Genomic DNA, 12,820 nt, shown 5'->3' with positions numbered 1-12,820 from the left:
AAACTAAGCTTAATCTAAGAAATATATCTAAACCTTAACTATATTATTACTAATATATCTATTTATTCTTTAAAAAAGATAAGCTTAAAATTAAGTTTAAGAATATCTTAATCTTTAAATTTAACTATACTCTCTAGAAATAATAAAAATAGTTCTTAGACCTCTAATAATCTTTTAAAAAAGCCCTAAAGAAATATAAAACTAATAAAAAAAATATTATTTATTTAGTTAATTATATAGAAATAGTCTATTAATAAAGATAGTATAAATATATAGAGAAAAAACTACTAAATACTAACTAGAATCTTTAAGAAAAACTAGTCTTATTTTAAAATATAGATCTTAATCTTTATTTAGAATATTATTAGTCTTAAAATAGAAATAATAATCTAGATAGAATAGATTTACTAATATTTTAATAAAAATCTAAAAAAGTTCTATATTTATCTTAATATTTTAGAATAATATTTTTTATATTAAACTAAGAGAGAATATTCTTTTATCTTCTTTACTAAATTATAATTTAATCTTTAATCCTATATTTAATTATATATTCTCTATCTACTAGAAATAAAAAAAGATATAATTAATATTATCTATTATTACTAAGAGATCTAATAGTCTAATTATAAATAGAAAACTAATAATATTAGAAAGGATTATTCCTAGAGCTATCTATATTATTAAGATAATAAGAATAATAGGATTCTAACTAATAATAAATTATTAAAAAAAAGCCTAAATCCTATTAAAAAAAAAAAATATATAGCTCTAATATTTTAAATATAATAGTAAGAAATATCTCTTTCCTAATTATCTTAAAAATACTATAACTATCTAATCTATTACCTAAAAAGAAATATCTATATAAGAAAAAATAGCTAAATTAGTATAAATCCTATAATACTAACTCTATATTCTATAGTAAGAGTAAATACTTAGTTCTATATCCTAATAACTATATAAAAGATCTTAATAATAATATAAAAATAGATATAATTAGCTATAATTTTATTAAGAAATATTACCTAAGCTAGATAAAATTAATTAAATCTTTTATATCTACTATTAATTAATAAGAAATCCCTATCTATAGTATTTAGGAGATCCCTATTTAGACTATAGATTTATATAAAATAATATAAATAATAATAAGATCTTATATAGCTATTAATAGATGATCTTTACCTAAAAAAAAGCCTAATCTTTCTTTTTATATCTATATTATATAATCTCTATATCTATCTTTCTATAATAGATTAATACTAGTAATTTAAAACTATTATTATAAAAATCTTTATTCTTTACTAATTTATAAAAGCCTATAGGAACTATATATATATCTTTACTATAGTAAAAATACCTAAAGAAATTTAGATTCCTAAAGATAAAAAACTTAAAAAATCTATAAATCCTACTTAACTATTTACTAAATTATAAATATTTTAAGATATATTCTCTAGTAAAAACTTAAAACTCTTTTTATTATCTAAATTTATTAATTACTCTATCGATCTTTTCTTAGATAAATTATCTCTATATAGTTTTATTTATCTTTTATCCTAAAAAGAGCTCTAAAAACTATAAAAATATATTAATAAAAATCTTACTAATAGCTAAATTTATCTATTAAAAAGCCCTATTAATACTCTAATTTTATTTATACTAAAAAAAGATAGTAATTTTTATCTCTATATAGATTATTAAGATCTTAATAAAATTTCTATAAAAAATACTAATTTTTTATCTGTAATTTTAGAGATTCTTAACTAGCTTTTAAAAACTATAATATTTAATAAGATTAATATCTAAAATATATTACTAAATATATATTAAAAAAAGAGATAAATAAAAGACTACTTTCTAAATATACTATAGCTATTTTAAATATATAGCTATATCTTTTAGGCTAACTAATATATCTATAACTTTTTAAAATTATATTTATATAGTATTTTATAATATATTTAATATTTTTATAATAGTATATCTTAATAATATCCTAGTTTTTTTAATAGACTAAAATTTATATATAAACTATCTCTATTAGATCTTAGGATAAATATATAAAATAGATCTCTATACTAAACCTAGTAAATATATATTCTACTAAGACTAGATCGAATTTTTTAGATTTATTATTTCTTAAAAAGATATCTTAATAGATCTTTATTAGATAACTAATATTATTTTATAGATAATCCTTAAGATTTATTAAGATATATAGATATTCCTAGATTTCTATAATTTTTACTAATAGTTTATCTAGAATTATTTAAAAATTATTTTATTATTTATATCTTTCTTAAAAAAAAATAAAAATAAAAAGAAACTAAGGATTTATTACCTAAATATAGAAAAAATAGTAATATTGTATTAGTTTATTACTATATTTTAATTAGCTCTTTTTCTCTAATACTTTAATCTAATAAAATCTATCTATTTAGAAACTAATATATTACTATATATAATAGCTAGTATCTTATTATAATCTAACTAATATAAGATCTATTATCTAGTAATACTCTAGTTAAAGAAGTTCTTAGGAGTAGAGATCCTATATAAAATACTAGATTAAAAACTATTTACTATTATTTATTTATTTAAATATTAGCGATACTACCTAGAGAGAAGTATATATACTATTAAAATACTATCTAACTATTTAAATCTCTAAATATTTATAAAATAACTAAAACTAAATAGCTAATAAGCTAGATTTATATCTTTTAATTTTATTATAAAATATTAAGTTAGGAAGATAAATCTTACTAATAGTTTATTAAAATATTAAAGATCTAAATTAGCTAATAAAAATAAAATTAATCTCTTATTATTTTTATAGTAATAGATTATTATTAATATACTAATATTAAACTAATAATCTATTATAGTAATCTAAAAAAACCTTACTAATATATAGATATTAGATAAATAATCTACTATAGTATAAATATTAATTATTAAAGACTTAATATTAGCTAAAACCTTTTTTAAAAAAGAAGATAATATAGTTATAATCTTTAAAAAAAAAAAGTTTCTAGAAAAAAAGCTATAATTTTTATAAAAAAAAGATAAAGACTTCTAGAGATAGAAGTATCTTACTATAATTCCTATAGGAAATTAATAAAGAATTAGAAAATATTATTAATTAAAAAGAACTAGACTATATAAAATTAGTCTTTCTTATAAAAATTTAGACTATATATATAAATAAATAACTATGTCTAGCTAAAACTAGTAATAATCTTAAAATATTTATTAGATATCTTTAAGAGAAAGATCTAAAGACTTAGTACCGAAAAACTATTATAGAATAAATAATATTAGGATTTAAAAACTAGAGTATTAGTCTAGATAGTTTTATCTAATATAAAAACTATTTATATATTTTAGAAATAATTTATAGTAAAAATTATTAAGTATTTATTATAATAATCTTTTTACTAGATATTTTAGATAAATAAGAACTTCTAAACTAATTAAAAGAAAATACTATTAGATAAATCTTAATAAAGATATTACTAAATATATAGAATATTACTAAATCTACTAAAATATAATAATAAAAAAATATAAACTATATAGTTAACTAGAACTATTATTAATACTTAAAAGACTATTTATTAAACTATCTATAGATTTTATTATAGATTTACTATCTATAATCTTTTAAAATAAAATTATTAATATAATATTAGTTATTATTAATTAATTTATAAAATAATTAATATTCCTATTTATCTCTATAGTAATTATTACTAGAGAACTAGCTAAATTATTCTATATAGAAATTAAACTTTATTTTAGACTATTAAAAAATATTATATTAGATTATAGTTTACTATTTATTAGTAGATTCTAATTATAATTTTACTATATTTTTTATATCTATTTAAGATTATTAATAGTATTCTATTTATAAACTAATAACTAAATAGAGTAGATTAACTAAATCTTTAAATATTATCTCTATTATTTTATTAATAAAGAATAAATTATATAGCTAAAACTACTAAAATTAGCTAAATTTACTTATAATAATATAATAAATATAATTACTATTTATTTTTCTAAATTTTACTAGGCTATTTATCTAGTTTCTATAGCTATATTAAGACTAATATTATATAAAAAGAGATTCTAGCTATATTAATAAAAATTAAGAAACTAGAAAAAATCTACTAAGAACTATAGAAATACTAGTAAAAAATAATAGAATCTATAATAAAAAACTATAATTATAAATATAAATCTCTATAGTTTAAGAAAAAAGATTTAGTTAGATTCTCTATAAAGACTCTTAGGTTAAAAATAAACTAAAAACTTACTCTATATTTTATTAGCCTTTTTAGAATTATTAAGATTATAGGAAAATAAGCTTATTACCTAAGTTTATCCTATTAATATAACTATATCTATAATATCTTCTATATTTCCTATCTAGAACTATAGAAGAAATATAAAAGAAATACTAATAAAATAATACTAATACTAGAACTTAAGCGTAATAATAAATATAAAATAGAAGAAATCTATAATAAATATATTATTAAAAACGAAATCTATTTCTTAGTTAAATAAAAAAGCTAGCTATCTAAATATAACTAATAGATATCCTAAGATAATATAGGGAATATATAAGATCTTATTAAAAAATTTAGGAAGTAAAAGATTAAGAGATAAATATATATTCTATTAGTATTATTAAACTATAAACTACTTATTCTTTATCGAAACTATAGATATTTATACTAAAATCTCTAAAGATCTTTAAAAAGAAATCTATCTAGACTAGCCTATTTAAATATAAGATAAAATTACTAGGAACTTAGTATTTATAATATTAATAAATAACTAAGTCTTTTTCTTTTTTTTTTTATTCTCGAAATATTTATAGATTACTAACTAAATATAGCTAAAAAAGACTAGTTTCTTTTAAGACTAGATTATATAGTTTTTATTACTAGATAAAAGCCTAGGTAGTTTTTTAGAATAGAAATTATACTAAAAAACTTTAGAGATATCTAATAAAAAAAAAGATATTAGTAAGTTTAATATAATAGATTATAATAAAAACCTTATAGACTATAATATTTTTTTACTAAACTATTAGCTAAATATTATTAAAATCTATATAGTAGCTAGATTTATCTTATTCTTAGATTTAGTATTAGTCTAGGAGTAATAGACCTAATAAATAATCTTTATATTATTAAAAGATTAATATAAATCTACTATAATATTAGCTATCTCTTACTAAATACTAATAGTTTAAAAAAAGTCTTTATTATTATTATTAATCTTATTATTAGTCTAAAAATATTTAGCTTAATCTAATAGAAAACCTAGATTATTAGTATTACCTAAAATACTAATAAAAGCCTATTTTATTAATAACTATTATCTAAAAAGAATATAGTAAAATCTATAGGAATATATATTAAGTTCCTAGTATAGTATTAGTAATATAAAATAAAAGCTATAGTATCTAAGATATAGTTAATCTCTATTAACTAATTACTAATTAGATTATATTAGCTAATTATAGTATATAGATAATATATATACTATAGTACTTTAGCCCTAATTAGTATATTAAAGATAGTATAGTTTTTAGCTTTAATCTTAGGAGATATAGTAAAAAGATATTACCTAGTAAAAAATAAATAAAGATATAATAAATAGAAATAGGGAAATAATAGAAAAAGAAGATAATATAACTACTATAAAATAAAAAATAGAGAGATAATAAAAAAAAAGAAAGCCTAGGAAGCTTAGAGAATTATATTAATTTAAGAACTAAGACTCTCTTTTATTAATATATATAATTTTAGTTAGGTATTATAATCTTTAATCTAGGTAGTTTTTATTAATATCTATAATCCTAGATATATAATCTTAGTTACTAGACCTAATCCTTAATATATATTAATATATATAATATTAGTTAGGTATTATAACCTTTAATCTAGATAGTCTTTATTAATATCTATAATTCTAGATATATAATCTTAGTTACTAGATCTAATCTTTAATATATATTAATATATATAATCTTAGTTAAGTATCGCTACCTCTAATCTATATAATCCTTATTAATACTTATAGTCTTAATATATAGTAATATAAGTAATCTTAGATAATATAATCTTTAGCGTACCTAGAGATATATATTACTAGAGAAAGTATAATTATTATAAAATAAGTACCCCTACTCGAGCGAGATTATATAGCCTAGTATCTAATATACCGACTCCCCTAGTAAGACCCCTATCTTCTATCTAAGTAGCCCCGAGTTACCTTACTTCGGGAAGATAGTATACCTCGGCTACTATATACCGATAATATAGCGAGATACTACTACTACTCTATACTAGAGTGACTACTCTAGTATAAAAGTCCTATATCTTTCTATATTCCTCTGATTCTTTAAGAATCAGTCTTTATTTCAATCTAACTATACTAGTTCCTCCTTACCTAATCGATAGGCCCTCTACCCTATAAGTAGACCCCGTAACATATAGGGATATTAGATTATAGGGGTAGTAACTCCCTAGCTCTCTTTTCTACTATTTTTATTTATCCTATTTATCTTATTATTTACTATATTTATACTACTTTCTTTAGTCTAATAGTAGTAAGCTATCTAATCTCGCTATAGGCAGCTTTATAAGAATATTGATTGATATAGTGCTAATATAGCAAAATACTACCAATACCCTATACCAGAGTATCTCCTCTAGTATAAAAGTCCTCTATTTTCCTATATTCCTCTGATTCCTTAAGAATTAGACTTTATCCTAATTTAACTATACTAGTTCCTCCTTACATAATCGATAGGTCCTCTACCCTATAAGTAGATTCTGTAACACTATTCTACCCCTTTTATTTCCCTTTCTCTAAGATTATTATAAATAGTTTATAGCCTAGTTAAGTTAAATCAAATTAGCTATAGCCCTTTATATATAGCTTCCTATCAAATTGTAGCAGATCCAGTAGTCTAAACTAAGGGGGGTAGGTGTAAGGGCCTTTAGTTAATGTTACTAATTTATAAGTTACTACTAGAGTTGCTAGATAATAGCAAAAAAGGGCTAATTTTAATATATTTAGATATAACTACCGGAAACTAGCTAAAATTGGGAGATAAACTAGCTAACTAGGTCTAATATAACTTAACCTTTTTAATAAAAAATCGAGAAGGAAGCTTTTTATATATAAAAGGCTATAGCTAAATTGATTTAATCTAACTAGGCTGTGAACTGTTAATAAAAAGCTTAAGGAGAGAAAGCTAGGAAAGAGAAGCAGAAGGAAACAAAAGGGGGCGAAAGGTCACATACAGTGATACGTGATACCAAGTGGGCGCCAGCCCGTTACAGTTAAGACTTTAAGGCACGACAGAGGCCACAAAAAGAATATATGTTAACTTCTATAATATCAAGGCGGTTAGCGGTTTCATTTAGACTCTTAGGTAAGCTCTCCCTAAGACCGATACCCCTTATATAGGGCCAAAATGCGCATATGCGATGTGTTAAGCAATTTTTGACATTCAGGCAACCAACAATATAACCACCACAATGACCGTACTTTTGGGCTACCCTACTCTAGGATAGTAGTATATCTTAGTATGTTAGATACTAACTATAGTGCGAAATATTATCTATACCCCTCCCGCTAATGTATCTTATAAGATACTCCAGTATAAAAAGTCCTATATCTCCTATCTCTTCCTAATTCCTTGAGAATTAGTCTTTATTCTAAAGCAACTATACTAGTTCTTTCTTACCTAATCGATAGGCCCTCTACCCTATAAGTAGATACCATAATATTAGTAGAGATAAAGAATTATACACTTTTTCTACAGAAACTATCTTTATAAATTATTTCTATAGACATTATCTTCTAACCATTTTAGCACGAATTAGCATATATCGATGAAGAATATATCTAATAAAGAATAAAAGTATAATACTAAAAAATACCTATAGGTTCTACATAAATTTTACATGTTATAGGGGTTTCTATGTTTATTCTATTTATAGGACCGCAAGACCAGACCAGATTGTAGTGGTGCGAGGACCAAGCTGTACATAGTGCAGCCCAGTCCCCGGTCTGGTCCGGTCCCTTATGGTTCTTGCCGAGGTATAATAAGAAAATAATCGCTCTAATGACCGATGCTATACCCGCCACCACTAGTTAAGCTAGATAATTAAACAATCGGGGGTAGGGTCCAATCAGAATAGGCTGACCGATAGACCCTCATCAGCCCTAGTGGGCAAGGTAATCCACGAACCCAGGTTTTCCCCCAAGAGATGATTACCATCTTGAGCTCTGTACAGTACTACAATCAATGCAGATAATGCCCAGTATCCCTAGCCTGCGCTGAAGCCAATACCACCAACAACACCAAGAATCAACAATATGAGTGATCGATCGAGCATTTCACCTCCACAATGTACCAGCCTCCTCCCATTACATCAGTCGATATCGAAATCCAAACAGAGCATTCAATTGTGCCTACCTCTATCTTTCTAGGTTGACACCCAAACCGAAATCGCCAACATGATTCCCAGAAAGGGTCAAAGTTCAAAACGGTCTTCCTAGCTTAGTACCTCTCCGCTGCGTCTAGGGATTGAAGTCAATATCCATTGGATCGTCATCGTTACTATACGTCACAGTAGTAACCGGGAAGCCGTTGCTCGAGGACGGAGAGGATTCGGTTGGCGGAGGGGGTGATTGATGACGACCGGCTCTCGCCCGGGCCCTGGATTCGATGATCGCTTTCCTCACGCTGTCTTGCTCCTTGGGAAGTGTCAAGGAGGACGGCTCCGTGTACAGGACCAATTCCTTCCCCGGTGAGGAGGCCGACAGAACCGATTCAGGCATGGAGATCATCTTCGCCGCGATGGGCAACAGGACCAGTCCCCCCGGAGTTTCGGGCTCTGCGAGTTCGCGATCCAAGTCGTGAATATAGATGGTATGTTTGGTATCGTCCAGCAGCATCGCGTCGGCCTGAGCCGGAAAGGCTGGGCTGGGACACCCAGCAGGTTGGGCCCGAGCTTCGGAGATTGGCGCCTCATTATCTGCCAGGAATGTTAATTCGATCTTCGCATCCGCAACCATCTTCACCCCGAGACCCTACCTATTTGCAGGCGCCCAAACCGCTTCGCTAGAGGTTGCGCGCCGTCCGGGTCACCCTCCGCGGGGCGCTTTCTGCCGTGGGATTTCTCATCACTCCGCGCCATCCACGACCCCCCCTTTTCCTTGCCGAGGACGAGAGAAAAGCGTTGTGTTCAGAGGGTCAGGTAAAGGGAAACCGGGAAATCTGATTGAGTTGGTCCGTCTGCCCGGTCTGGCTGGTCATTCTCGGGGTCGATGCGGGTATCTGGGATGCTGAAGGGGGAACGTCTGGCTTTGAGTCATCTCCTCGCGTGCCCTCCCAGAACCTTCTACCCTCCTCCCCGCCTCTTTCCCCTCCGACCCCCGACCCCTCCCTTTCCTTTCACAGTCAGGATGGCTTCTTCCGACACAGGCAGTTCTGAATGGACTGCGCAGCGGGTCAGAGAAACCTTTCTCGATTATTTCAAGCAGAATGGTCATACTTTCGGTGCGTGGTGAATGGTTCACCCAACCCCCGCCATCTGCGTGGCCACCCCCCCCTTCAAAAATATTTTTCGAGGCTGACTGGCCGATTTGTTTGATAGTCCCCTCGTCGCCTGTGGCTCCCTTGTCGGATCCAACGCTGCTCTTCACCAATGCGGGAATGAATCAGTACAAGTCCATTTTTCTGGGCACCGTGGACCCGCAGTCAGACTTTGCAAAGCTGCGGCGCGCCGTGAATTCGCAGAAGGCACGGCAGCCCCTACCATACGAGAGTCCTCACTTATCGGTTCCCCTACTGACCAGTTCATTCTATAGTGTATTCGCGCTGGTGGTAAACACAACGTGAGTGGGGTTGTTGCATGATTCGCCTCTACAGCTGTTGACTGGCTTCGCACAGGACCTCGACGATGTGGGCAAGGATAGCTACCACCACGTAAGTATCTTTCGAACAGTACCCCTGTTGGTCCCATGGCGGTAGTACTGATCCTCTCTTTTTCTTCTCTTTCTCTAGACTTTCTTCGAAATGCTCGGAAACTGGAGCTTTGGCGACTACTTCAAGAAGGAGGCCATTTCGTATTCGTGGACACTCCTCACGAAGGTCTACGGACTAGACCCAGATCGCCTTTACGTGACCTATTTTGAAGGCAACGAGGCCGGCGGTCTCGAGCCCGATCTCGAGGCCAAGGAACTTTGGAAATCAGTGGGAGTACCCGAGTCCCACATCCTCCCCGGCAACATGAAGGACAATTTCTGGGAAATGGGCGACCAAGGACCATGTGGACCCTGCAGCGAAGTGCACTATGATCGGATTGGCGGTCGTAATGCTGCCTACCTGGTCAACCAGGATGACCCCAATGTGCTCGAGATCTGGAACAACGTTTTCATCCAATATAACCGCGAGGCAGACCGCTCCTTGCGATCGCTACCCAACAAACACGTCGACACCGGAATGGGCTTTGAGCGCTTGGTGTCTGTTCTCCAAGACAAACCCTCGAACTATGACACGGACGTTTTCACCCCGATCTTCCAGGCTATTAAAACCGTCACCGGGGCCCGCGAATACCGAGGGCTTTTTGGCGCCGAAGACCGAGACGGGATCGATACTGCGTATCGCGTGGTTGCAGACCACGTGCGGACCTTGATGTTTGCCATCTCCGATGGTGTGATCCCGAACAATGAGGGTCGTGGCTATGTGATCCGTCGGGTGTTGCGCCGTGGAGCCCGTTATGCTCGCAAATACTTCCAGGTCGACATCGGCAACTTTTTCTCGAAACTTGTACCAACGGTCGTGGATCAGCTCGGGGAAATGTTCCCGGAGCTGAGAAAGAAACAGCACGACGTGGTGGAGATATTAGACGAGGAGGAAGTATCCTTTGCCAAGACCCTGGACCGAGGAGAGCGGCAATTTGAGCAGTATGCCCAGCAAGCTACACTCAAGGGATCAGACAGACTGCACGGTGCAGATGTGTGGAGGCTTTACGATACGTTCGGGTTCCCGGTCGACCTGACCCAGATCATGGCTGAAGAGCGTGGTCTCCGCATCGACGACGCCGAGTTTGAAGAAGCACGATTGAAAGCGAAAGAAGCTAGCAAAGGCCAGAAGAAAGCCGCCGCCAATGTCGTGAAGCTGGATGTTCATGATCTCGGCAAGCTAGAGAAGATGGAGGACGTCCAGAAGACGGACGACTCCGCCAAATTCGGACGAGACAATATCACGGCTCACATCAAGGCCATCTACCATGGGAAAGCCTTCTACAACAGCACCGAAGATGCTCCCAGTGGCGAACAGCTAGGTGTCATCCTCGACTGTACCAACTTTTACGCCGAACAAGGCGGCCAGGAGGCTGACATGGGCCGGATTGTCATTGATGGGCAAGCTGAGCTGGAAGTAGGAGATGTTCAAGTCTATGCTGGGTACGTTCTGCACACCGGCTTCATGAAGTATGGATCTTTGTCGGTGGGCGACGCCGTGATTTGTGAATATGATGAGCTTCGTCGATGGCCCATCCGGAACAACCATACGGGTACCCACATCCTGAACTTCGCCCTAAGAGAAGTCCTCGGAGATGGGGTGGAGCAAAAGGGCTCCCTGGTGGCGGCTGAGAAGCTGCGCTTCGACTTTTCCCACAAGGCTGCAGTATCCGATGCCGATCTGCAGAAGATTGAGGCCAAATCCACCGAATATATCCGACAGAACTGCGCTGTCTATTCCCAGGAAGTGCCTCTTGCTACCGCGCAGCAAATTTCTGGCGTTCGCGCAGTCTTCGGTGAGACGTACCCGGATCCTGTTCGGGTTGTGTCCGTCGGAGTTGAATTGGAAGAGATCTTGCGGAATGTCAAGGATCCCCGGTGGCATGAAGTCAGCATTGAGTTCTGCGGTGGAACTCATGTCCAGAAAACCGGCGACATCAAGGATCTGATCATTCTGGAAGAGAGTGGTATTGCTAAGGGCATTCGTCGCATTATTGCTGTTACCGGTGAGGAGGCCCATGAAGTGCAGCGAATCGCTCAGGAGTTTGAGAACCGCCTTGACCAGCTGGACGCTATGCCTCTTGGCCCCGAAAAGGAGCGAGAAGCCAAGCAGGTGCAGGTTGATCTCAACCAGCTGGTAATCTCTGCGGTCCAGAAGGCGAAATTCCGCGCACGTTTTACCGCGATCAACAAGCAGGTTTTGGATGGCCAGAAAGCCCAGCAGAAGCTGGAAGCTAAGATGGCCGTGGAAACCATCACGTCTTTCTTCGAGGCGGCGGAAAATCAGAACGCCTCGTCATTTGTTGTTAAGCTCCCGATGCCCACAAGTGCCAAGGCTGTCAGCGAATCTATCAACTACGTTAAGACGAAGATGCAAAACAAAAATGTTTATGTGATGGCAGTGGATCCCGAACAGACCCGGGTTGCACACGGCTGCTATGTGTCCCAGGTGAGTAATCAGGCTTCTTCACCCAACAGCAATACGCCACACATCTTGCGCTGTGCATCTAACATCCCATTTTAGGAGCTTGGTGACCAAGGTGCTTCCGCGAATGACTGGGCCGCCGTTGTTTCCAACGCTGTTGGAGGCAAAGCCGGTGGAAAAGGTGCGACTTCCATCGGTAATGGCACCAACCCCGACAAGGTCGACGAAGCTGTGTCGCTCGCATCGGACTACTTGAGTAAATTTAAACTGTAGGCCCCCGCGCGCGTAATGCGAGTTACAAATGGGACCCACTGCCAAAAC

The 12,820-nt window shown here is 32.6% G+C and overlaps 2 protein-coding genes across 2 annotated transcripts; one reads left to right on the top strand and one right to left on the bottom strand.

Moving 5' to 3' along the window:
• Nucleotides 1-8,625: 8,625 nt before the first annotated feature.
• On the bottom strand, nucleotides 8,626-9,245 carry N7482_005330 (uncharacterized protein; the record flags this gene model as incomplete). Its single annotated transcript, XM_056687455.1, has 2 exons — nucleotides 8,626-9,083; nucleotides 9,143-9,245. The coding sequence occupies 2 exons, from the start codon at nucleotides 9,243-9,245 to the stop codon at nucleotides 8,626-8,628; spliced, it is 561 nt and encodes a 186-aa protein (XP_056543010.1).
• A 268-nt stretch (nucleotides 9,246-9,513) lies between these two features.
• Nucleotides 9,514-12,772, top strand: N7482_005329 (alanine--tRNA ligase; the record flags this gene model as incomplete). The annotated part of the gene is made up of 5 exons (XM_056687454.1): nucleotides 9,514-9,607; nucleotides 9,705-9,934; nucleotides 10,001-10,036; nucleotides 10,115-12,523; nucleotides 12,599-12,772. The coding sequence occupies 5 exons, from the start codon at nucleotides 9,514-9,516 to the stop codon at nucleotides 12,770-12,772; spliced, it is 2,943 nt and encodes a 980-aa protein (XP_056543009.1).
• Between the last annotated feature and the right edge of the window lie 48 nt (nucleotides 12,773-12,820).

This window comes from Penicillium canariense (genome assembly GCF_028826845.1).
Source record: "Penicillium canariense strain IBT 26290 chromosome Unknown utg000003l_segment0_segment0, whole genome shotgun sequence".
Lineage (NCBI taxonomy): Eukaryota > Fungi > Ascomycota > Eurotiomycetes > Eurotiales > Aspergillaceae > Penicillium > Penicillium canariense.
The sequence above is the reverse complement of the archived record's forward strand: the minus strand, read 5'-3'. Positions and strand labels throughout refer to the sequence as shown.